Source organism: Armigeres subalbatus, chromosome 2 (genome assembly GCF_024139115.2).
Source record: "Armigeres subalbatus isolate Guangzhou_Male chromosome 2, GZ_Asu_2, whole genome shotgun sequence".
Classification (NCBI taxonomy): Eukaryota; Metazoa; Arthropoda; class Insecta; order Diptera; family Culicidae; genus Armigeres; species Armigeres subalbatus.
In genome coordinates this window covers 179,452,225-179,478,766 of record NC_085140.1, presented here as the reverse complement: position 1 = coordinate 179,478,766, position 26,542 = coordinate 179,452,225, and the positions used below count along the sequence as shown (strand labels likewise).

The 26,542-nt window shown below is 39.0% G+C and overlaps 1 protein-coding gene across 2 annotated transcripts; it reads right to left on the bottom strand.

Moving 5' to 3' along the window:
- Positions 1-298: 298 nt before the first annotated feature.
- Positions 299-11,562, bottom strand: LOC134211316 (uncharacterized). 2 transcript variants are annotated; one of them, XM_062688066.1, is made up of 3 exons: positions 11,103-11,562; positions 865-1,125; positions 299-709 (listed from the first exon to the last, which is right to left on the bottom strand). In XM_062688066.1, the coding sequence occupies exons 2-3, from the start codon at positions 1,114-1,116 to the stop codon at positions 401-403; spliced, it is 561 nt and encodes a 186-aa protein (XP_062544050.1). In that variant the 5' UTR covers positions 1,117-1,125; positions 11,103-11,562; the 3' UTR covers positions 299-400. The 2 variants fall into 2 exon arrangements, with proteins under 2 accessions (XP_062544050.1, XP_062544051.1); XM_062688067.1 differs by lacking the exon at positions 11,103-11,562 and adding an exon at positions 1,205-1,389.
- Positions 11,563-26,542: the final 14,980 nt, after the last annotated feature.

The following is a 26,542-nucleotide window of genomic DNA, read 5'->3' as shown; positions in this document are numbered from 1 at the left end:
CCTGTAGATTTCGAGGCTCAATGTGTTTGTATTTGCTTCTCTGATGACCAGTAGATCCAAGAAAGGTAGTTTACCTTCTTTTTCCTCCTCGAAGGAGAACGTACATAAGGACATCAAATTAATATAAACTAAAGAGAAAAACTGTCGCTATCGGCATCAAATCTAGATTAACCCTAGGGAAGGTAAAGAAATTAGTCCTTACCGAATAAGGATCATTCAATTATTTCAATGCTTAAGAAACATTTATACTAAAAACGGAGTTTTTCGGAGTAGTTTGCGTAAATGAACAATTCAATAATATAAAAGGATTTTGTATATTTATTTATGTTCCGAGTTTTAAAAATACATGCTATCAATTATTTGTTGTGCAATATTTTTGTTTCAAATAATCACCAGATGTTTAAGCAATTGTTCTTGTTACTGTTCGGAAATAATTTTGCATCTGTCTCATCCGCTCATTCTGCAATTTTACGATCTGATCCATTTGCCGCTCGCTTCGGCACATTTCACAAAACTGACATGTCAGGACATGCAACGGAGTGCGGTAGTAGAATTCCGGATTTCGATTTGATGCGTTCTTCTGATGAGCCCACATATGCAGTGCTACTTCAACGGCCATGATTAGCATGAGAGCCAACTTGGGCATGATAAAGAGCGGTGGAATCAACAGTAGAAGATAACTGGTCTTGTTATAGCCAAGGATAATTTCCTGCGAATTGGCGAAACAAAGGGTACAATTTCAATCGCCTAATTCAGCAATGATCGAATCTATGGTAAAACAGGCAGTAGATTAACAACAAATTTGGAATTTTGGCTAACCCTCTCGAAAGTAGCTGATTGCGGAAATTATCGCTTAACGAATACCTCCTTCAAGTGCATCATCTTCTCCCGGCTCGCTAGCGGATAGCTGCTGTTGACTTTCGAAATACAGCCCTGCTTGCGGCCGGTACTCTGATCGCAGCTTTTCAGGTATTGCTTCGGGATGGTGAACTTCGAGCGCTCACGTCGCACCACATGCGTGGGCTGGGAGCTGCTTTCACCTGTTTCCCGGTCGAAGTACATTCCACCATCGTGGAAAGCGCCCAGTTCCAGCTCTCCGGTCTCTTTGTCGAACATCAGGACTCTCTGTGGGGAAAGAAAGACAAAAACGTATATTGTTAGGTGAAATTCCGAAGTTTCATTGCATATTTATCGATTTGTTTACTGTTGGAAAGAAATTCTAATTAAGTCAATTGCATGTCTGTCGACTGTTCGGCGCAGGCGTGTCAGTTCGAAGGTCAACATGAGCTGTTGGTGAAATCACGCAAGAAGTTCAATCGGTAGACTACACCTAAAGCTTGCTAGCTAAGTGTGTGGCCAGAGTAGATGCGTTTTGTCAGTTCATTGAAATTAATTGTTAGGGGTCGTACACTTATTACGTAAGCAATTTTTCAGGGTTTTTCGACTCCCCCTCCCCCCATGTAAGATTTTTTTCATACAAATGAATTTTTATTTATATGGAGCGTAAGATATTGACCAACCCCCCCTCCCCCCATATGTGCTTACGTAATATGTGTACGGCCCCTTATTCCATCGTGTGATGCGTCTACTTTGGTGGCCACCCAAAGGGCCATTCGATCGATTCGTTTAACTTTCTGTTAAAATTTTGAAGTCCGATAGTCATTTTTAGTTTGGTTCAAAATGATCCTGCTCCAGAACAAGATTAGATTTTACTAGAAATACTAGAATAAGAGATCGGCGAAGACGCCATCTTGTTTCCAATCGAACCGTCAAAAGCGGTTCCAATCCGACTTGTTTACTTTTTGCTTGCTTCTTATGCAACGTACACACCTGGGAGGGAGAAACAGATTCAAAAAATGTGTGTGTCAAGCCGAGCCGAAATCTAGCTGTCATGACATGTCAGAGCGAGCCGAGAACAAAACTCTCGACAAGAAAATTTTCTAAGGCAATATAACAACAATAACACACAAAACAAAATTTGGTCTTTTTAAGTGGCGCCTACGTTGATTGTTTATTCTTGCAGAAAATTTGCTTGTTGCCTGACGACAGTATTTGTTTATTTGATGTGTAGTATCGAGAGCTCCCTCCCAGGTACACACCAGGCAAGCAGTTTGACGAACATTGACTCCGCCTTCAAGAAAATGCTTCGGTTGCTGCTTTGTTTGAACGTGTGTGAAGTTGTTCGAACAACCATTTGACAGTTGGCGGCTCGGTTGTAAAAAATAAAACGGTTTGATTTTGGTTTGAGTTGTCGGGGGTGGAGTCAAGGTTCGCCGAACATGTAGTAAAGTTGCACAAACCCCCATATATTTTTTAATGGTTGGTGCTCAAGTTGGCGCTTCGGTCGATCGTGTGTGATATTTTTGGTCGAATAAATTGATTGTTCGTGCCGCTGTTGGTAAAACTTGATGGATGTTTGAATAAACGAGAGGTGGAGTGTTGGTCAAACTGCTTGACCGTGTGTACGTTCCATTATGGATGCAAAAAGTAAGCAAGTCGAAATGGAACCGCTTTTGACAGTTCGATTAGAAACAACATGGCGTCTTTGTCGATCTCTTATTCTAGTACATATTTCAAGCATTTCTAGCATTTCCTAAGAAAACCCATACAGTAGACGTTCGATAACTGCAAGTCATTTAACTGCAATGCTTTTTAACTGCAATTCGATAGTTGCAACAGTTTTGCAGTTATCGGACCGCTAAACTTCAAACTGATGTCAAACGCAATGACAGCTGCATTGCGCTGCACATTTAGATGCACTTTTATTGCATCTGACGTCGATTGACAACCGTTTGACGTCTAGAATGCGTTGCAGTTATCGAACGGCATTCGTTAACTGAAAAGTAAACATTTTGCAGTTATCGAACGGCTACTGTACTGCACAAAATAAGTTCCCTTTATCGGGTAAGGGAATGAATTTTGAAGATAAGCATTTACAATCAACGAAATCGATAAAACAATGCTTTTATTATGCTTCCAGTTGAAAACCGAAGTGAGCTCTCGCGACGATTGAGGTTTCTTTTATTTTCTGATGTCACAACTGCATCGTGATGGCCGCGATAGCACTGGATAGCTGACGATGTCCTACAGTATAGCATAGGAAGATAATTTTAAAATGCTTGTGTCTAATAAATACTAGATGAAATGTGATTAAAATCTGACTGATGAACGATACGGAAAAAAGTGCAGAACTATATATGACAGATATATTTTTGGAAGAAATATTGTGGATTTACTTGACCAATGGATTCAAAGGTCGGTTCACTTGCCAATGACATACGTTCCCTTTTGCAGCAAGGTTTGTCAAACTCAAAAAATGTTTGGTAGATTACCTTAGTTTTTGCTCCTTGTCTATCAAAACAGGTGTCAAAACATCGGAAAAAGAAAGAGAAGTCCGAGGGAAACAGCAAAAAGCACGTGGCAGGCTTGTCAGTTTTGACAGATTTTACTATGAAAACGGCGATTTCGGGGGCGACTATTTCGAACGGTCGGGTCCAATAGGGAAATCCACGTACAATACATCAAAGCCATCTGTCTGTTGATTGATTGTTCCCGATGTCAACAAAATGGAACTTTTATTTGATAATGTTTTTTGGGCGAAATATGCAATTTGGCAGAACAAACCATTTGCCGGAAATTTTCGTTTGGTGGAAAAGGATTTGGCCGGAAATGACGTTTTGCTGAACTGTTTGTAACACTTTTCCTCTGGATATTGTTTGAAATTTCCTCGGGAAATCTTTTGAAATCTAATCAGATTTCTTTTTTTTTATTTCTTTTGAAAATCTTTCGGATTTTGTTAAAAAAATCTTAATTAAATACTCCAAAATTCTTTAGAATTTTGACGGTAGATTCTACGGTATTTCATTTGCCAATTCGGCCAAACTGTTTTCGGCCCAATAACCGTTTCGTCAAACGTCCAATTCGGCCAAATAGAATTCGGCTAGATGACTTTCGGTCTATCCTGTTTTTCTGCCAAATGGCTTTCGGTCGAATTACTTTACTTTTGACTAAAGCCCTCAGTACACTGTTTCACGCAGCTGAATTTGGTATGATTAAATCTAAAAAGTTTATTGTTGAATTCAATAATAGGCCTATTATTGCATCAAAAACATTTTGTTGTAGAATCAACAATGTTACATTGTTGAAACTACAATAATATTTTTATTCCAACAATATTTGATTTTGCTTCGAACTTGCCTAACTACGAAACAGTGTGTAATTTTTTAAGTGTACTTTTTCCAGTAATCCTGAAAAAATGTTTTCCTCGCGAAAAAGTTTTAAAAGAAAGTGTGCTGTACAGGAGTATATTGAAAATGATACGGAACCGAAGGTAAACTCATAGCCGATATTAATTTCTGAAATTTTTGATATTTGCACTATTCTTTTTAATGAATACAGGAATTATGTGATTGGCTGCCAACAATGAAGATTCTGCTTCGAACAGGTAGATTGCCACGTTCGTGTATTTATTATGAAGGACCGGACCAATTAGATCATATGAACATTGAACAGTGGTGATAATTTATAATTTACAACATTAATATGATAATAAATTGGCTTCAAAATAATAATAGTCAGATACAATCGAATACACTATTATTGCTTCAACAATATTTTATTGTTGAATCAATCATCTATATCACATTGAATCAAAAATACAGTGACAATTAATTTAACAATAATATTGTTGAATCTACTCTCAACGACACTATTGCTTCGATTGTAGAAACAACAATATTCTCGATTGACTCAAAAGATAAATATTATTAGCCCTGAGTTAACAATATTTATTGTTGAATTCAAACCGGAATATTGTTGTTTCTACAATATATTTTTCTGCGTGTTGTCATGATGACAAATATTTGTCAAGTTTATCCGGATATCTATCAGACTGACCAGAAATCGACATGGATATCAGGCTGACTTGACAAATATTTGTCATTATGACAAACAGTGTACTGATAGCTTAAGACGATCCCCACCAGTGCGTAAATAAAGCCAAAATAGCAACCTCTATCATGACGCGAACTCGCACCGGTCGTTGGTAAACGGGTTTGGGAAATGTAAACGCAACCTTCGGTGAATAGCGAGTTGGCAAATTTGGCGACCCGCTCCAACCGTTGCCAAACCATCACACGGAAATATAGAGTAACGCATAAATAAAAAATGTGCCGCCTTCTGAAAAATTGTTCGGTTATTCATCATCAAAACCATTGTGATGGAGGTCAGTTTAGTTTGGATTTCAACTGATTGGCGGCGCTAGTGCATATGAAATAACCTGATAGGTTAGATATCTCGAAATCTGGAATTTTTAGAATATTGGCGTCTTCTACAAAGTTGTTCGGGTGGTCAAAACCATCATGACGAAAACAAGTTTAATTTGAAATACAACCGCTTGGCGGCGCTAGTGAATTGGAAATAACCTAAAAGGTTAGATATTTCGATAGTTGAAATCTCAAAAATATTACCGTCTTCTGCAAAGTTGTTCGGATGATTAAAACCATCATGACGAAAGCATGTTTAGGTAATAATACAACCGCTTGGCGGCGCTAGTGTTTTAGAAATAACCTGATAGGTCAGGTATCTCAAAATATGTAATTTTTAGAATATTGCCGCCTTCCACAAAGTTGTTCAGGTGGTCAAAACCATTATGACCAACGCAGGTTTAGATTAAGACATAACCGCTTGGTGGCGCTAGTGTATAAGAAATAAACTGATAGGTTAAATATCTCAAAATCGGGAATTTTCAGAATATTGAATCAATTCCATTTAATCCCACCACTTGGTTGTACCTTCACTCAGGAAAATCAACACATACTTTATGGCAAAAATCCATGTATTTTGAAATATGCATATCATGCGTCGACACATACTTAATTGCATACAAATTCACACATGGATTCTATGACCCACATGGATAGTATGTGTGAAAACTCATGGAATGCATGTGGGCGCATGGAATATATGTGTCGAAAATATGGAATCCATTTCGCTACCCCCATTGCAAAAATCCATGTGTGAACTCATTAATATAATGTGGAGTTTTTTGTGAGTGTTTGACAGATACTTATTTCGACTTCTACAGTAAGGCCATCTTCAGTGTATCGTACTTGACTCTATTCGACTCAACTCAAGCGTCAACGAGTATTGCGGTTTCAAACTAAACTTCTGGTTTTGACTACCCTTTTAAATCTTACATAATAACCAACCTAACAGATAATTCGGATAACTTTGTAGAAGATGGCCACTTTCTAACTCTAACGGATTTAGAAATATTTAACCTAACAGGTTATTTCTCATACACTAGCGCAGCTATGCGTATGAATTCCAAACTAAACTAGTCTCCATCATAAATGTTATGGCTACCCGAACAACTTTGTAGAAGACAAAATCTTTCTAAGTCTTATAGATCTCGAGATATCCACCTCACTAAATTATTGCATATAAGCTAGCGCCACCTAGCAGATGTGTGTCTAGCTAATCTGATAATCGCAAAATGCATTACGCACATATTTATATTACAAAAGTTGGAGCGCGTTCTGAAAGATTCCTGATTTTATTTGTTTCCGTGTTTGCCTCAATAGCAACCGGATATTCACCACCGGTGCGAAGCATGATTGCACTTCAACAACCTTGATAGAAACAACCGGTGCGAGAACAAGTGCATAAATAAAATATGAACGCATTTCGTTGCTATACTAGAGACTCATTTGGATACACATCGGTGGGGATCGTCTAAATTACCCTTCCCCGTTTTATCTATGAATTGGTACACTGAAAGATGCGGCATGGTAATATCTACCGAATCGAGGGTAAAATTAAAAACATTTTACCACTTGATTTGTGCAGACTACATCTCATACTTAAATCAACCATGACTGCGGTTGATTTTACTATGGAGTCTTCTTGACACTTCTTGTCGAGTTGTACTATAATTTCAGTTAAAACTACTATGTGCAGCAGTAAACACTGCAGTTGATTTTACCATGCCCGTTTTCGATCCATAGTAGTATTAACAATGTATATATGGCTTGATATATGGTTATCCATATTATCGTAAATGAATAATAGGTTTTTTAATTGATTGTACTTTAAATTTATTGGCATTTATTCGAATTACATAGAGCATTTGCGCACTGGAAAATATATTGGTGATAAATAAAAAAATCCCTGTTCGTCATTCCACCGGTTCTCCGTCGTTTTCGGCAGCAACAGCATGTGCGTTTGCTAGTGAGCCACCAACGCCAGATCACTTTGATGGTCGCTTTCTTGAGGCCTGTTATACCGATTGCACTGCAGAGCCTATGGCGAAAATACCGGGTAAAGGCTAAAACGATGCGAACCACTTCAACATTGCAAATAATCTGCAGCTGGCATGGTGGCCGACGTATAAAACGATGGTCCGTAAGACGAAAATGCATATCTATATCACCCACGAATTCTTTTTCATTGTCTAAATCTAAAATATTAAATACTTACCATCATGGCCAGTATTAAATTGAACAGATTAATGCCAAAATAACTTCAGCGAAATTAATTTGCCACTCGCAGTAACTTTGATGTTGGCCTGAAAAGGTTGTTTACTTTGTGAATTTTCTTCACCACACATTGTTGTTCTTTGGACCATGCGTGTGGCAAAATTTATAAGAGTGTTATTGTTATTTTAAATATGCTTCGTTTATCCAGTTTTCCGCGAGCGGTAATGGCCGCCAGCTTGTCTGCGGGTTAGTCTCTGATTTGACTTTTCTGGAGGTCAACTGCACCCACCGTTCGAGCATTTTAATCAATGTGGTATATAAAAAGGCTTGAATTCACTTAATCAGCACCTTCTTTTATGCCACATTGGTCAGAATGCTCGGAGCGGTGGGTGCAGTTGACCTCCAGAAATGTCAAATCAGAGACTAACCCGCAGGCAAGCTGGCGGCCATTACCGCTCGCGGAAAACTGGATATCAACTACAAACTAAAATAGTGATTTTAAGCGCTGCTCCATAGTTAGTATTACTACAACATTATTTTCAGTGTAGTTTGAATGTGCATAATGCTCTATCGTAGAAGCAATCACTGGGGAATTGATGAGGGGGGGGGGGTTGAAATTTCTGAAAAACGATGGACGTAATTTTTGAACGATCCCACAGTATTCGGTAAATTTTACCGAAATCTCAACAGCAGAGCTGTTCGGTGAATATTTTACAGATTTTTTTGTAATGTTTCCCATTACTCAACTGTCAAAATAACCGAAAATCAGTAAAATGATTTACCGAACAGTTTTGCTGTTGAGATTTCGGTAAAATTTTACCGAATTCGGCGATTTATCTTAAGTGTGAACGCTTGAATGGCCAAAATAAATCAAAACAGAATAGTGTTTAACACTTGAAAGCAGCGGTGTGTGAGTCATGAAGAGTGTCAAACTGTATAACGGAAAAAACGCTGTAGAAAACTACCCATTTGGCACTTTTTTTTCTAATTTGGGTAGATGTAGTTTAGAGTGTATTTTATCGCTGTCAGTTTTTCAAAAACTGAAAACAATGGGGTCACCCGAAAAGCAACAACGCAAATTGATTTTCCACAAGCACCTGGAAAATCCTCAATTCTCTTATCGTGACATCGGAAAACAACTCGGAATCGTGCAGTCAACGGTGAGTCGTGTGATTAAACGTTACTATAAAACTCTGAGCATCGAATGGAAGGAAAAAGTCAGAATGGTCAGAATGGATGTTCTATTAGTGATCAGGATCACAAGCGTATCATGAAAGCATTTCAAGGGCACATTACGCGTTTTCAAGGGCACATTACTCAATACAGAAGCCACGCATAACTGTCATTTTTATTATTTCAGCTTTCCTGCGTCGCAGCATGCGTGAAATAATAAAAATTACAGTTCTGCGTTACTTCCTTATCGACTGGTGTGCCCTTGAAAATGCGAGTACTTTTAAATTTGGATTCCATGAGGGGTGCCCTTAAGGAGTGTCTACAGAAGTGTCTCCTTCTGTGGGAGCAACACAAGGGACTTATGATCTTCAATGAAAAATGTTCCGCTCAATCGCAGTCAAACAACAAGAAATCATGAAATGGTTTTTCACAACACCAACTGATCGAACGTTATTTAAATTTTATTCGCGTTCAAAATAAATAAATATCAATTTGTTGAAGTTCAAATTGTCAGGCTCAATGCAAAATATCCACCGTGATAGCACAGATTATGTCGGATTTAAGCCAAAAGTTGCACGACTTTCAATTGTTTGCTTTAATCATGATCATCTTGGTTAAGTTTCTTTGAACGAAGTCAAATAATAATCCAAGACACCAAGTGAAGAATTCAGAACGGTGTATTTTTATGGTGAAAATTGAATTATATTTCTATGACACAGCTTATGAGCTTTTTTTATTTAAAGGTCAAGAGTGAGGTCAATTCAGAAATAACAACGTAGTCTAAGAAATTGGGAGTCCAATGCCAATCAAAAAGTGACATAATTGAACACGTACACATTTTAACTCTATTGAATCTGGGAGTATGGGACACATTGCACACCTCTGCTCGGCAGCTCTCAACCGTTCGTTCAATTAAGGTGTGCCATGCTCATGCCCCATTCTACCCAGACTGCGTTTACAAGATTTGTTTAACTAAAAGTTTCTTCATCGACGTGATTTGTCGAAAAAATTCATCTTAAAAATGTGTTTTGTCGATTGGATTGCAGAGCACAGCGGATCATGGAACCAACGCAAAGCAAAATGGAAACAATATACATATATGATCACTGATCAGGGTACGAAACCATGGTTTGAACTAGCACACAGCACAGCTCATTTTATGCAGCTGCGTAAATCCTGAAGGCTGGGAAAGTATTGCTTTTACAAAATAAGTGAAATGTAAGAGCTCAAACGGGCTTTTGGAATAGCTAACGAAAATGCTTTGATACACTTCTACTCTAATCTAATCTAAGAGAAAACACAAATGTGAACCACAGAGAAATTTCAGTTGCCAAATTAGGTGTACACTCAAAAAAAGTCACCCGAAGTTTCGAAAATGAAATAGTGTTATCAGTTTCATGGTTTGATCCAGACATGCTGAAAATAACGTTTTCCCATTTGCAGTCTACTGACAACCCTGTCTTGCCGAATATGGTTTTTATATAAATAGTAATTGATATAAATTGTGCATGGATTAATCAATCAAGAACCAACTATTAAAATATCTGTATGAAAATTTTCAATGAATTAAAAGATTTTTCTTGTCTTTATTAATGAGGTTTTCATACCTGGGCTGGCTCACCTCAGCGAAACAAGAAATAAATCAGTGTTTTTCTAAGCAACAGATACCATTATTTAAGCATAATTCATAAATTGAAAAATAATAACAAACATAAGATTTACATTAGAATTCGCTGCATCAAAACGGTTCTGTGGATAAAATTAATTGATATAATTTAGAACACAACTTTGAAATTCCTTCAATTTAGTTCAAACCATGTTTCGATGCCCTATATTTGCAAAGTAGATTTGAGCTGAGAAGATTGGAGCGAAATGAAAATAACATCCTCACCGTTCGGAGCATCAGTGGTTTTGTTTGTCGTTTTCTAGTGGCGAAGATAAGGGCTTATTGCTGTTCATTCAATTCACGCACACATAGAAACGAAATCGCGGTTTCAAAAATACAAGCAGTTCCATTAATTTAACTTCCAGTAGACAATTTTATCGTTTCTTCTAAGTCGTTTTTTGTAAGGTTTTGGATCCTATGCGTGACATCTAGGAAGTTTTTCAACAACACTCTATGTCGGAGAGTGATGAAAAACTATGGTGAGATCTCTATTTTTGATTAAATATTTTTGATAAACGTTAGGGAATAAAAAAATTTATGGAACCGGCTTGAATGAAATCAGTCTCCGTCTCGGATGGGTAATCACCCGCTCACATTACTAGATGGACGGCCGATCGACGATGACGTAATAATAGTTACCCAGCCAGTAATTACCTACGAACAATAATTATCCTCATATAGTATGTCTGCTACCCATGGAAAAATGAAAAAATGGAGATAATACTACGATAGGCCTTATCTTTCGCCATGGCCATAATGGGGGGAAAACCCAAACAACAACTTACCTGTTTGTAAGTTTGGTTATTGCCCAAAACAAGCTTTATTTCCTTGCCAGCCACTCCACAATTGACGAACAGCTTCAAGTGCTATCTTCAAATGACGTCACTAACTATTCAAACGAAATTGACACCGTTCGTAGTTTGGGCTATGAAATTTCCGAATTTCATTTGCACTTTTTACCATCAGCACGAAACTTAGTCCTCCTTGTTTCCTGTTTTTGAAAACTTTGTTCGTTGAGCTCACTCAATTAGCAGCTATTGCCTCAGACTTTTCGTTCCAGTATTCAGTCTTCTCAAAATTAATACTGAAGTCCCAGCTCGCCACGAAAGTAATTAATCTTAAACTCTATATAAAATCCGACAATCTAATTAAGGCCACTTCCAGTACCGGTTACTCAATGGTCGACCCTTTCGCCGTGCGAACGAAGTTAAGTTGAACTCAACCGACCGCGCAGCCTTACATATATTTCACGACTGATTCATTCTACCCGGCCGTGTATCGCATTCGCTGGCTTATTGTGGCTACCAACAAGCTCACGCAAATATTTGCTCAACAGTTTGATGGTGTGCTACTGCTACGTTTAATCGCGAATACACCTACGGGAGATCCGCGGTGCTTTGAACCGGTATATGTTTTTTATGGGGCAGTATGAGAGAGAGCATAAAGGGTGGCGATCATCATGGTACATCAGTTGAATCGTAAAACCATCAGTGAAAGAGTTTCTACAGCAAGATAAAATTTGTATGACAAAGTCCTCCCCTATTCTGTGTGTATGCTACTTCCAAATTCGGCAAACACGCGATGGTAAAAACAAACCTCCTCAGAAATGGACTCACATGTTCATCCCGCATGTACTGTGCATATCTTGCTTTCCGTATTTATTCAGTAAGCCTGATTGAACTGGTGCGGTGATAAGATGACGATACTGACCAGTTATCAGTTATTGTTTTACTCGGCGCTGTATCGGTCACCACCAGCATATCAGTTGGTTGTTCCTCACTTTTGATTTGAGGTGTGTTTATCTGAATTTTATTGGTCTTATTGGTCTACGTTGGTTGATGAAGTATTCCAGAATTATGATGAAATTTTCAGCTTCTCAGTCGAGTATGTGCTTCGCATATATGCGCTTATACTAATTATTTAGGATATTTCGTTCTCTGGAGAACAACTCTCACCCAACTTTTTTTCTAAAACTCAGGCTAAAACGAGAGAATTCTCAACCGTTTTCTCTGTTTCTCTTCCCTTATGGTCAACACATGTGTAATTTTTATGGCACTTTGCAGAATATGATAAGTGGACAGATCCATCGTCTGCGATCCGACTGCAGTAACTATTGGAAAGTATTATGAATATTTATATAGGGGCCCTCCTTGGCCTATCAGTAAGATGCGCGACTATAAAGCAAGACCATACTGAGAGTGGCTGGATCAATTCCCGCTTTTCGGTTTGGAAATTGTCTCGACTTCCCAAGGCATAAAAGTATCATCGTGCTAGCCTCACGATATACGAATGCAAAATGGCATTGTTCTTGCCACACAAGATACGTACTCAGGTGGGGCGCAGTTGTATGAAAAAACGCAAACTTCATCCTATCAAGTGAGATCAAGGTTTTTCTGAATCATTTTGGGATCCCAATCAACTGTGCCAAATATGGACTTGTTTGGTTGCGTCTTCGCTTTCCCCATCGCGTTTTAAATTTATATGAAGATTAATATGGGAAAGACTTTTCCAAAGAAGTTACGTAGCTGGAAGGTGTACAAATAAAGTCATTATATGTACTTCAAAAATTGATTGTTCAAACTATATGCAAGAAATTAATGTTTCTGACTTGCACTACCGGACAACGTATTGTTGTCAGAGGGCAAAACCCATCTTCCTTCTTGTCGGAATTTTTGCTTTGTTAAATGAATCTGAATAAATAACTCCCATTAGCTGCAAAACCCTATAAAATTAATAATTTTGAAATAGCACTCAGTTAAATTATTGATCCACAAGGTTCAGCAGTGCTGGCAGAATAAACGATTTTTTGCATATGGTTTGAACAATCAATCTTTGAAGCGTTATAACTTTTTTCGTGGACGTTCCGGAAACGTACCTTCCTCAGGAAAGTTTTTCGGCATCCTTTGGGTTATATTTTTACTCATAAGCATTAACAAGAAGAGTAAAAACTAGAGCACAGTGTGACAGATCTTACTCCGTAATGCATCACGATAATGTGTCTACCCAGCATTACAGGCTTCGTTAACTGCTTGGCTAATTGTTTTACCCCCAGGCCATTCATCCCTTCGACACGGGTAGCCTGACACCTTTGGATTCGAAATAAGGTACCAGTCAAAACGATTAATGCAAGAGATGGCGTTTTTTCAATGGTAGTAAAATCGAAATTTCATCACTATGAGACTACTAATCAATGCAAACTAAGTGCAGGAGATAATGTTTTCACCTCATACAGTATACCCCCGCTGATCCGACAAATGTATGGCCGGACTATCGGGGTTTCTCTCGTTAATCCGACTGCCAAATCCATACAAATGAACCAAAACAAAATCACAGCACAAATTTGAAAACTGACAGCATAATGTGTTTAAATGGGTGTTGATACTTTTTAATCCGGAAAATTCCGAATTAGCGAGATCCGGACTAACGAGTCGTCGGACTAGCGAGGTCCGGATAAGCGGGGGATACTGTACTTCATTCCTTTTCACTAATTTTATCTAAAACACCACCATTTTCCATAAATTTGCAAAATACTTGATTTGCCCATACATTTTATCGATTTCCAACAACCATTCTTCCATAAGCTCGTGGTGAAAATTGTGAAAATCTCAGAACATAGAGTAGCAGGTGTGGTGGACATAATTGAGATTAATATAATTTAAATACAATTATTTTGAATAAAACGCAAAATGATTATTATTCTTTTATTTGCGATATAATCTTGTTTTCTGATTGCATTTTGTTATGAGTGCAGTCGATCAAACACTTTGATCGAGTGTGACTGCTTGTTCGTATCAACGAAAGTTCTGACGAAAACAAAGAAGAGAATGGGAGAAAGAGTATATCGTTCTTCTTGTGACGGATCTCGACGCGAACAGTCGCACCTCGTTTAGTTTTCTTGGTTCGGCTAGCTTTTAAGTTTTGTTTACCACAGCAGGCTTAACAACACAGATAGAAACGCCGGTATCGCCACTCACTGACGAGTACCGTAAACATGGTGCACGGAAGGTTGTTGTCTACACTTTTTACGGCTGCTGCACACTGGAAGTAAATGCCATCGAAGTAAACAGTCGGTCCCTTATTGGGGACGTCATATTGTTAGCTTCAGTGTTGTACCGAACCTGGTGATATGACCGGATTTGCACATATCTAAAACGTGAATCATGTACAGTACATATGTCAATGTCTAAACATAGATTCAATATTTGCATTACTAATTCCAATGTAGAGCAAACATGCTTTTAAAATGTTCGGTGCTTGAATGCATTTATATTAAGCATTATAGGCGAATATAATGCTGATAGTAATGCAACATTTTGTTCAGGCTTCAATGCATTAGCGATGCTTATATAGAGTATGTAAGCACCCGTAAATCTATAGAAAGCTTTTTAGCTACTAAAATGCCAATATACACACTTAATTTTTTTCGCCGAGATCTCAGCATTTTTTGTTTATTTTCCCGAGATGGGCACCGCCGAGTTTCAGCAAACATGATTTTTGCCGAGATCTCAGTAAAAGTGACGTTTCGGTTACTGAGATACAGTAAACAAATTCCAAGAATCAGTAATAAACGAAATTTTCTGCCGAAGTTCAGTTCTGAAATTTGCTGAGCTACAGCGGTGCCCGATTTTGCCGAGCTCGAAAAAGAAAAAGTTAGTGTGTTAATCCACTAACATGCTGTGACTTAATGCTTACGGTTACTTGAGATGGCCTCTAGGGGCCAGTATGGACACCTTCTTCTTTTTCTTCTTTTTCTTGATCATGGACCTATCTGGATCGTAAATCATGCACATAGCCTCAAAGGGTCTGTATGAGTTGCTATCCAGCTTTCCACGGTCGCCATAATGGCGGCTGCCATAAAATAATTTGACAGTATCTGCTTCCAACGCCGAATTGCTTTCGACGCTGCATGGTATCTTAGCAACAATTTCATTTTGTTTATTTACTGAAAAATCTGGAGAAGCGTTTGCAAACTATTTTCTACGATTTTCTAAAATTAAATTGATTTTCTATTTCCAGGACATTTTACAACATCTTGTGATGAGCAGGGGCCAACTAATGTATTTATGAGGATGACCGCAGTCAATATAAATATCGGATGTTTTCGACGATTTGATATCTAGACTTCCCATGTTCAAATGCAAGAACATTATTGCCGAGAGATATAAAAATTAAAATGCAATTTCAATGAAGTACTACAATCGGTGATTGCTAAATGAATTTTGATGAAAATGTTCTCCCGCATAATTACAAACTGTACATGGATATTTTCCCGTGCGGTCGACAACAGTATCCTTTACTGTTGACAACTGTAAATGAACAATCTCATATAAAGTTTTAACAGTTTGTGGTACGGTTATTTGACAAATAACATTATGTTGAATGGGTTGTTAAGTTATGTCACCATAAAAATCGTCTGTTTTCGCGTGCAAAATTTTCGCTCAACAGTATGATAAAATGTTGACATATAATGCAGGAAATAAAGAACATTTTAGAGACAGCATGTTATATGTTGACATTTAGTGATGATGTCGAGCAGTTATGGTTGAATCGATCGAAAAGTATTCGATAACCGCAACGTAAACTGTGAAGCTATATCTTACATCGTAATAATGATTCTGACCATATAACATGTTGTTTTTTATTATGCGGGGCTGTGAATACGAAAGGTTAAAGAGGCGTCAAAAACATAGCACAGAAAAATACAACTTCACGTTTGGAGCATCTTCACCAGTAGGAAGAGCTTTCTCGTTTATGCAATGTCAGTCTGCTAAAGGATTCCAGTTGAAATTAAAGCTAAAGCGTCATATTTTTTATTCATTGGAGCTTCAGAGCTATTTTGCTTGAACGATAAATATTGAAGATTACCAAGATTACCATCGCACAAATAAATTTATTGTGCATCAAGCTTCATATTTAACTTTTTTCAGCTTTTTTTTCGTTTCCTACGCGAAATTATTTCGTATTCCCACTGGAAATTCCTTCGAATGTAAAAAAATTCTTTAACATTTCAACGGTAAGTTAATTTCAAATGGCAATGGAGTTCCCGATGATTCGAAATGATTTCCAGACGGATTTACCTTGTCCGATTTCTACGGGAAATACTTCAACTTCTTAATTTACACCGCAAATTCTGCGAATTTTCACGAGAAATTATTTTGATTTTCCACTGGAAACCATTTCAAACTTTTACGGTTGATTCTTTTGTATTTTCACAGGATTTTTCACGACAATTCTTTTCAATTAATACGGAATTATTTTCTTCGAATTTTTACGGAAAATTCTTTCTAATGGGAATGGATCTTCCCATTCGATAAGATTTCTCGTCTAAACTCGAACAAAAAATCTCGTGGAAATGGAAGAGTTCTTCTTCTTCGTCTTATTGGCATTACATCCCCACACTGGGACAGAGCCGCCTCGCAGCTTAGTTTTTCATTAAGCACTTCCACAGTTATTAACTGCGAGGTTTCTAAGCCAGGCTACCATTTTTGCATTCGTATATCATGAGGCTAGCACGAAATTAAAGGAAATTAAAGAGTATTGAACGTGAAAGTTTGAAAAACAGGACTAGATGCAGCAAAGAAGCATAGAAATTCCAAAATTCCTGATAGTTGCTAACAACATGTAGATTTGTTACTAATAAATAGGTTGAGAATGCAGGGAAGTTGGACATGAGATGTCTAGTTATCAATTTTCATCGCCGAAAATATCCGAAATCCATGGTCAGATACGGCTGCGGTCATCACAAAAAAAATAAATTCATTAATTGGTCAAATTCACAAATGCCACCGCTCCTAATTAGATGTTGGAAGATGTTATAATTAGAACTTTATAAAATCGAAGCAAATAGTTCTGCAAACGCTTTTCCTGGTTTTTTAGTAAATAAACAAAATAAATTGGTTGCTATGATAGCATAAATAAAATAAATAAAATAAAAAAAAAATATATGGGAGAAATCTTACATAGGGGGAGGGGGGGGGGGTTTAAAAATCCCAGAAAAAATGCTTACGTAATTAGTGTACGGCCCCTTTGGAGAACTTAGAAATACTGTTTGGACCAGTGGCGTAGCCACGGGGGTGGTTTTGGACATAACCCCCCCCCTCCCAGAGACAAAATTTTCAGAAGAAATTATTTTTTTCGAAATTTTTTTTTTCGGAAACCCCCCCCCCCCCCCTACAACCAATTTTCCGACTACGCCACTGGTTTGGACATATCTAGATCGAAAACAATGCGCATGGACTCTAAATGCCTGTTCGGACACCTTGGGACACCATGGGTTGCAATTGGTTTCGTACCAAGCATAATTGACCTTTTCCGTCAAAAATTTTTATTTGCTCAATCCATTCTTTGGCTTATTTAAGGTCAACTTTCGCAAAGAACCCAAATTTTTTGACGCCTCTAAGTATTTTTTAAATTAAAAACAAAAATCGAAAACGTGCTGTTCTCTAAGATTGGCCCGATTTTGAACGAACATCGGGTGAATTTTTCAGGCCGGTTCACACGTGCAGTAATTTTTCGGTTTTTGTTATCGATTTTAAAAATAGTTAAAGTTGATCTTAAGCCGAAGAATCGACTAAGACAATAAAACGAGATACAATTTTTGACGGGAAAGGTAAATTGACCGACTAATGCTCTGAAATCCTGGAAGGTTTGGAGAACCTAGTTCATCTGTAGAAATATTGTCTGCATGATTGGTCATTGGGTGCTTAGGACCATCTTTGGCGGTGTGCAAGAAGACGGTGTGTGGCGGCGAAGAATGAACCATGAGCTCGCCCAGCTCTACGGCGAACCCAGTATCCAGAAGGTAGCTAAAGCCGGAAGGGTACGATGGGCAGGGCATGTTGCAAGAATGCCGGACAGCAACCCTACAAAGATGGTGTTCGCTTCCGATCCAGCAGGTACGAGACGACGTGGAGCGCAGCGAGCGAGATGGGCAGACCAGGTGCAGAACGACTTGGCGAGCGAGGGGCGTATTCGAGGAAATTTTCTTCCATATAAAAGTGGCCAACTGACGATCCTTCCTCCATCGATTATAGAGGTGTAGGTGTGGGCGATCAACAATCTGATATCAATTTCGGAAAATTGATGAGCAGACAATTATTAATATTTTGGGTATATAAACATGTGAATTTGGCTGAGATGCCTGAGAATGATCCTTTGACAGTTGATATACGGGCCTGACGTCTTGGGCTGATGGTTAATTCGTTCTTAAATGTTGCTTTTTTGGCAACAGAACTTGATCAGCCCAAAAAAGACCAGAAGACGGCAAGTCAGACTAGTCTGAGAAATTGTTGAAGAACAAAAGTGTTAAAGTTTAATCAACGGAATATTATATTAGATCGGTGACAGAGGAAAAAGAAATCTATTAAAAACAAACGGGTTGACGAAAACATCAGAATTGTAAAAAAGCATAGGTAAGTGTAGCCTCCAGCGCTCCTCTCTAGTGAGTGATGCATAACGGTGCTAGTTAGTCGGGCCGAAGTCACCCATTTCTGATTCTCTCCGTGAGTGATCGTCGTGTGGACTCTTCGCGATAATCGTTGTTGAGTTGTACTGAGTAGAGCCCTATAAGAAGAGTAACGTCAAGTGTTACGTTTGACAGGTCTCCTGCTCGTTTGGAATGCGCATTTGTATGAAACTGACAGGCGATTCTGTTCCAATTCTGACACTTGACGACACTGTTATTATAGTCACTGTAGTACTGAGATGGTTCGAGTGCAGGTTTGGAAGACGCCTTCTCCGAGTTGTCTCGCAACCCGATCAGGAGAAAATAACTCATACTTACTTCATGCATAACATACTATGTTAGGTATTACAATACCAAAGGCATAACAATTTATTATTCGTTTGGTATTGAAATACTTGAGTATGTTATGCCTGAAGTTTTTTTGCATATTCATTTTTCGTATTTTACCTCTTATGCAAGGCAAGTTCATACCAACTTCTGTTATCGGGATCATCGCTCCTGCTCGGGAACATATTCCACGAATCGTAGGTGTTGGTTGTGACACCATAGATATTGCTCCGATATAATGATGCGTTTACATCGACCAATTAATTGCCATGTTTCAAACTAAACCTGATACCACAAACGATGGATCCAGGGCTCTTGAACACCTCTGATACTACTGAAGATTTTGCTGATATCAAAGGTTGATCCCAGGTTAGTAGTTGGGATCCTATTTTTGGCTGTAAGTGTGTGACCAGACTTGACTATTACTGCGCAATTCTCAGTGGATAGTTCGCAAAACCAAGTGAACGCCCGGCATCAAACCGCATATTTCGTTATTTGAAGCTGACACGCAGTCACGACCTGCATCTTGGTGCGGATGAAGGTCAAACACTATTTATGTGGTTGCACTGACTCTGACTGGGCAGATGTAATCAAGACAAGGCGAGCTACTTTTGGATAGACGAATCCAAGTAAAAATAAGAAGAAGACACACGATGGCGTTAACTTTGACAAATCCTAAACAGCAAAAAGCACGTGACTGACTTGTCAGTTTTGGCAAATTTTACTATGAAAACGGGTGTGAAGGTAAAAACGGCGACTATTTCGAACGATCGGGTCCAATAGGGAAATTCACTACAATACGTGCTATCCAAGCATTCGTCGCCGGATTACACCACGTGGCGGCCAAATTTTAAAAAATATCGAAGTAGCTTTTTTTCTGGAAGTATATTTTTCTTAGGCGACTATCTGGCGCGTATTTTTCTTTGCGAGCAAAAAGGAGCGGAGGAGTAGATTTTTTTATGAGCGGTACAGTATGCTTTTCAATTTACTGATCAACGATGTGCTCGAGGGTTCGATTACGAGATCTGGTGTGGTAAATACAGAGGTAGTGCTGGATATGGAAACTTTGCATGCATATCACGAGGATGTTACATTCCCAGACTTTGACTAATTAGGAACATTGCATTTTGGTGAAGTTATTCAGAAGGTGCTCAAGATAGTGTCTATCTACAGAGCAGTTTCAAAAATCGGAAGATTTGAGGAATGGAATTGTAGACTGGTGGTGGGCTTGGCAGCTGATGAGATAAGCGCTAAGTCATAGTTCGAAAATAATAATATAGTCTACGAATAAAGAAAACAAAACAAATGTTTTATTGTCCAAAACTGATTACGACCAAGGTACAAAGACCAAGGAGTTTTCCAAATAAAAAAAAACATGATTCGTGGTTCGTTCATAAACCGAGCTATATATAATCCTTTTTAATCCTTTTTAAACCCTTAAATCCCGTTTTTTGTACTACAGAATTTTCAGCCTATGGGCTATATAAACGTGATGATGTAACGCTTATCATGAACTCCTACCCTCATAGAAATGTAGAACAGTTTATGAACGGCGTCCACGCTTGAGCTCGTATCTTCAAAAAGAGAGCAAAGACACCGGCTACTTTCCGTATCTGCTTTCGACTTCAACCTTTTGACACTCTTTATAATTAGGTATAAGAAATCTTGTATCAGCCGGATGAATCACAGTTCAATATTAGCAATAGCGAAATGGTTTAATTTGATCTAGAATTTGCGATAGAAATTATACTGCATTTGATATACAATACGCACCGCCCTTATTACATGAAAATTCAATAGGTAAAAATCTTAGCTACATTTGTCTTTTCATTTCACTCCACTTTTATACACAAAAGAATTGTGGAGATTTAGATTTTTTTTTATTGTTTCATATCTCATGTCAACATATCCCAACCAAAGAAGCGATATAAAAAACTATATTGGGGGGATGTTAAAATAGTAGGGGCAGGTGGTCGGTTGTCGGCACCTTTTTGTTTTTGGTCCATAACTTTCATCCAGTTGCACAATGAGGTGATATTTTCATACCAATAATTAGCATAAGCTTATAACGGGTGGAGAGATTTGTTTTATTTCATCTATCGGAAAATTTTTATTACAATTTTGTTGAGCATTGATTTTATGTCATTTCGGAGAAGGTGATCTGTTGTCGGCACAAACACACTCAAAAAGAAAAACTATGAAGTGGGAGCGTTATGGCAGGAAAAATCAAGATGTATCGTGTCAATAGCAATGAAATTTATTACATTTAAGGACATTATCCACATTTTATCAAGATTTCAAAAATTGTTAGTTTTGCCTACAACTTGACTTAAAGCCTAAAATTAGGCATTAAACTGATGATTTCCCTTGGTAACCACCGGAGTGCCGAAAACTGAAATAAGTGACCCTCTTGAAAAGTGAAAATAATAGTTAAGTTGCGATCGCTACGGTATGAATCACAATCGATAGTTTCACTTCGGTTTATAACACTAAGCAAATGACAAAAAAAAGCTTTGGAGTGGGTTTTTACTTGACAAAAAAAGGTTTTCTCTGTAAGACTTCAATATGCTTCGGAAATGAACACAACAAGATCATTCTTACATAGCACACGAATGGCAAATGGCAGAATGACCACATATGTTTTCTGTCAAAAGTTACGACGGGGTGCCGACAACCGACCAACTTCCCCTAATCATTCAAATTTTGACACTACACTCACTTCATTTGAACGTTGTGGTAAAAACAGTGATCAAAAGGTTTGGCCCCAGGTGGAAAACTAATACTTAAACAAATGCACTTGTACAAAAATTTAAATAAAAAAATACGAGCACACATATATCTTCACTAGGTAGATCAACATGAATTTAAAAAATATTATTTTCTTATTGAGGCACCGTGTTAATCAAATGCTCATTAATTTTAAAACATCGGCTGATTGAACACTCCTGTGTGTGGATTTTCGGAGGCTTGGCAGCCAAGCACCGAGATAATCGTCAGGCCATATTATGAAAAACTGTAATCTACGAATTTGAAAACAAAAACATATGTTGTATAGAATCGAGTTCATAACGGCCAAGGCATAAAGACAAACGAGTTTAAAAAAAATGGAGATCATCCATAAACATTGTATTGATTTTTATTTTTATTTTATTACAGGAACCTCCGGAATGGCCATTTCCTAAATTGAGTCAAAAAGTCGTGTGTCAAAAAAGGCCGTGTGACACCTCAAGCTTCATATTTCTCAAAGCAGTGATGAGAATGATATTTTCAGAGTTCCTGAAATAACAAACATCATGTGGTCACATATGGTCACACCGGCCACAATCCAAAGATATACGAAATGGAAATTTTTTAAATTCAATCAAAATAGAACGTATACTACCTCATGCTTGATGATTTCACGAAATAATTTATTCTGTTTTTGTGGCTCTTAGGCCATTTGGTCACATTGGCTGCGATCCTTAAAACCTTCTGAAGGAAAACTTATTCAATAGAGGTTCAAGAGAGGTAACCATTTTATTATCATTGGGGTTCTTCCGCAGAACTCGATGAAAACAACAACAAACAAACTTCAACTCAGTCATCTCACCTGGTGAAATTCATCAAATTTGAAGCCCTGTGACTGGAAATGCAGGTTCGTGAGCAATTGCACCATCTGGGTTAACTGTTCTGACGGCTATTTGTTATTATTTTCATCGAGTTTGGAATCAGCTGGGCCAGCCAATGTGAGCTGTCAGCAATCTCAATATTATCAAAACAGGTTATCAGAATCAAACCTAATCTAGTCGGATTGAACCCAAATCGCCAAGGAACCCTAAAAATATCATTCCCACCATTGATTTGTAAAACCATTAAGCTTGCGGTGTCAGAACAGAATAATTTTCGTATCAGTATAGTTTTTGTCCACACCGCACTGCGATTTGATGGTAGAGACGATGTTGCTTGCATCCATGATCTCGTTCAGTTGTTTAAACTGAAGGGTCATACCCGCACCCGAAGGTTTATCAACTGCTCGCGTCGATTTAAGGACTCCAGCGCCTCAGTCCTTGACTTCCTTCGCGGTTCGAGATGGGTTCTGCTTTCGCTTTACCCTACTGACCAGCTGCCAGGAATTTGCGGTCTCTTGTGCCGATGGCACTGGCCGGCAGGTACCCTCGACGACTTGCGTCTTGTTGATGCCTTTCACCTTTTTGGGCCGATAAGTCGTTTTCTCGGGTCGACGCCCTATCCCATATCACTGCTGGGGAGACTGTGGTGCTGCTAGATGCAGCCTCCGTCACTACGCTCTCCACCCCTCTGGGAGGAGACCTTGCTAAACCTCTTTTGGCAAAGGGGTTTACTATAGCTACCACTGCATCGAAAGAATCTACTTCCTTTAACTAGGCGGTAGGTCCACCTACCTCGAACTGTTCCACTCCCTGAGCCATTTGGCTCCTCCTCGATGAACCCTCCGTAAACGGTAATTTTTACGGTCTCAGCGAATCCCACAGGCTTGACTCATGGCGCAAGCTTTATCCTAAGCACACCTAAGTTCCACAGCAGTGGGGTCGCTAACCAAGCCTTCTTCCAGCTCGTAGATCAGGGGTGGCATTGTTCACCTCGACTCGAAATGAGCAAACCATGCAAACTGTCATACGAAGTTCGCATTCCAGTCGAAGTAACAAGTTCGTGATCTTCAGCTAGTAGGCACTATTGAATATATTGTGCAGTAGCTTCCCTCAGTATTCATCAGAAAGATTGGTATGTACGCCGAGGGGCCCCTGGTGGCTTTCCAATGCAAAATGGTGCTTTATTATCGCTGCAGCTCCAGCAAGTTGCATCTGTTCGACTCTTTGCACGCCCACGATTTGTGTCCAACTTTGTCTGGCCCTTGATGGCAGAGGCGATCTCTTCCGCTGTCGTCACTTCGTTCAGCTGCGGGCATTGGAGTATCACCCTCACCTAATAGTTCTTGGACTAGCGCTCTATATGAGTGCCAGCTGCGGTCTTCTTTAGGACGAGGAGCTTCTCCCCTGTCAGGATTTGAATCCAAAGGAGAATGAGAAAATCTTTCACTTATCATGTCTGTATACACTCTCGATAGGTAGCATAGCGTTAGAGACGTTTTTCGGTCGCTGTTACGATACTTGTATACATGTGCGATAGTTTTGTTTTCATGGCTTGTTATGATTCGAAGAGGTTGTAACCTATGTTGTACAAACGCCACAGACCACGCGTGAGTTTGAATTATTACTCCCAAGGTCTACCACATTAACTGAAGTGTATGTTCCTCTCGCCATATGTGAACCACCACACTACACAACAGCACAACAGAACAGATTTTGTCAATAATCATCATCAGGCAACCAACAAGCCCATACGCAGATGAGAGGGCATCGCACTACCTACTTTCCTTATAAAATAGGTCAGAGCAGAGCACAAAGGACCGACCATATGCACACGCCTATAGAGGAGGTAGTCAAAAACCACAGTTCACTCGCATCCATATGAGTACCATCATCAAGCGGCTATCGCAGCATCCGATCTCGCGTCGATCCGATCTCATCAATATCGGTATGCGTTATCGCTATCCACCGGCAGACGAGGCGGGCTTGAACGTCTGCTTCGATAATCACTCTGAGCACTAAGTCAGTAGTCAGTTAAACGCAAAGCAGGCTAGACGGTATACCGACCAAATTTGTGTAGTTGCCTGACTGGCATTATATTTCGATACAAGTGAAGTGCATGATAGAGTGGAAGTTAATCTACGGAATTGAAGTGGCAAATCGATAGTGAGGAGCTTGGCTCCAGGTAAAACCGCCTAAGGTGAATTGTCTTTGCCAGGTGAATTAATTGGACTTTTCTTAGCTAGCTTATGATACGTAGATATGTATGCTGAATTCATTGGAAGCATGGAGTAGCTAGCATAAGATTACTGTGAGATCGGTAAGCACCTTTTTGAGTTTTTCTAAAACAAGTCCCAAAAGTGCATATTATATGTATATTTTAGAATGGTGATTTATTTAAGATCTATCATGATCTGAATTTGGTTATCGGTTAATCAGCAACGACGAAGAGCGGTGCGACTGTTCGTTTGTAAATTCGACAACAAACTGCCAGTGCAATCTTCGTCGTTGCTATTCAACCCGATAGCGTTACCAACACAACGTTTACAATGTTTACATTTTTTTCACGATAGGATCAGTATTTGTGCATATGCAACATTGAGAGTTCGAATCAAGTCTAATGTGAAACTTGCCACATTGTACGGTAATTGGGGACACGCGAAATATGTGATTTCACGAAATTGGTATATTTGATTGATTATGTTTGATGTGCTATCCGCAATATCAGAATCAATTCATAGTCTAGAATCACTTATACAAACTAAAATTATTAGCCGCTACTCTGAATACTACATTATAGACGTGTGAATCTAAGTGCTCCCTTGTCTTGTGCTCAATAGGCCTTTCTTCCATCCAAAACTATGGTGGTGGCTGCCATCGAGTGGATCGGTGATGGGCTCCCCGCATCTGTACGAGGCGTGTGGCGTTGGAGAGTTCGGCATTGTGCCGGTTATAAGACGTTTGTCCGGGCAAGCGCGCCTTCTTGCTGACGCCGGGGGATACACCCAAACACTGACGCCCACTCAACATTAGGTCTAAGTACATTAACCAACTAATGAGTAAGTAATAAAAACTAATTATAATGCATGTAAAATATACGCTTTTGATTCTGTATGGAGTGACCCGAGTAGCTTACTTTTGCAATGGTTCCACTGAATCGAACCTAGTATTTTCGGTTTGGCAGGGTAAGTATGAGGTAGATCAATGCCACTGCCACTCTTTCGATCATGTTTTGTCTCCGTCTCATGCGCCCCCCTCCCCCCCCAAAGGGGGAGGTGACAAGGTTTCTGCCTCTCTTTTATCGTTGTTTGTTGTCAATTGAGAACGATTGCTGCAATCCATGCCCCTGCTCTCGTTCGCATCATGCTACGAACCTCTTTACAGCTTCTCAGCACTGCGCATCGCATAATCAGCAGATTCAAAAGGTATAGTGGAAGGAAATACTAGCTCAACAAGGTTGAAATAAAATTCATGGTCTCTCCACCCTGATGTCCACGGTTCGAACCCAGTCTGCCGCACTTAACTTTTTTTATACGAAAATCATCATTCATAAGGTAACATATGTACACAGACAAACAGACGTTACAGCTTGAACATTTTTCTGAACAATCCATCACTCAACTCCTCTACCACCATCTTGCGAGCATGTTACACGAAACGATGTTTCGTATGACATCGTCACCAGAAGGCGCTGGAGTGAAATGTCAAACCTGAAGGATTACGACACTAACGCCTCTAGTTGTGAATTGCGTAATCAATCAAATTTAAATTGATCGTTGAAGTCATGGTCGATGGTATTTTCTCTAGTGTTACGTCTGTTTGTCTGTGA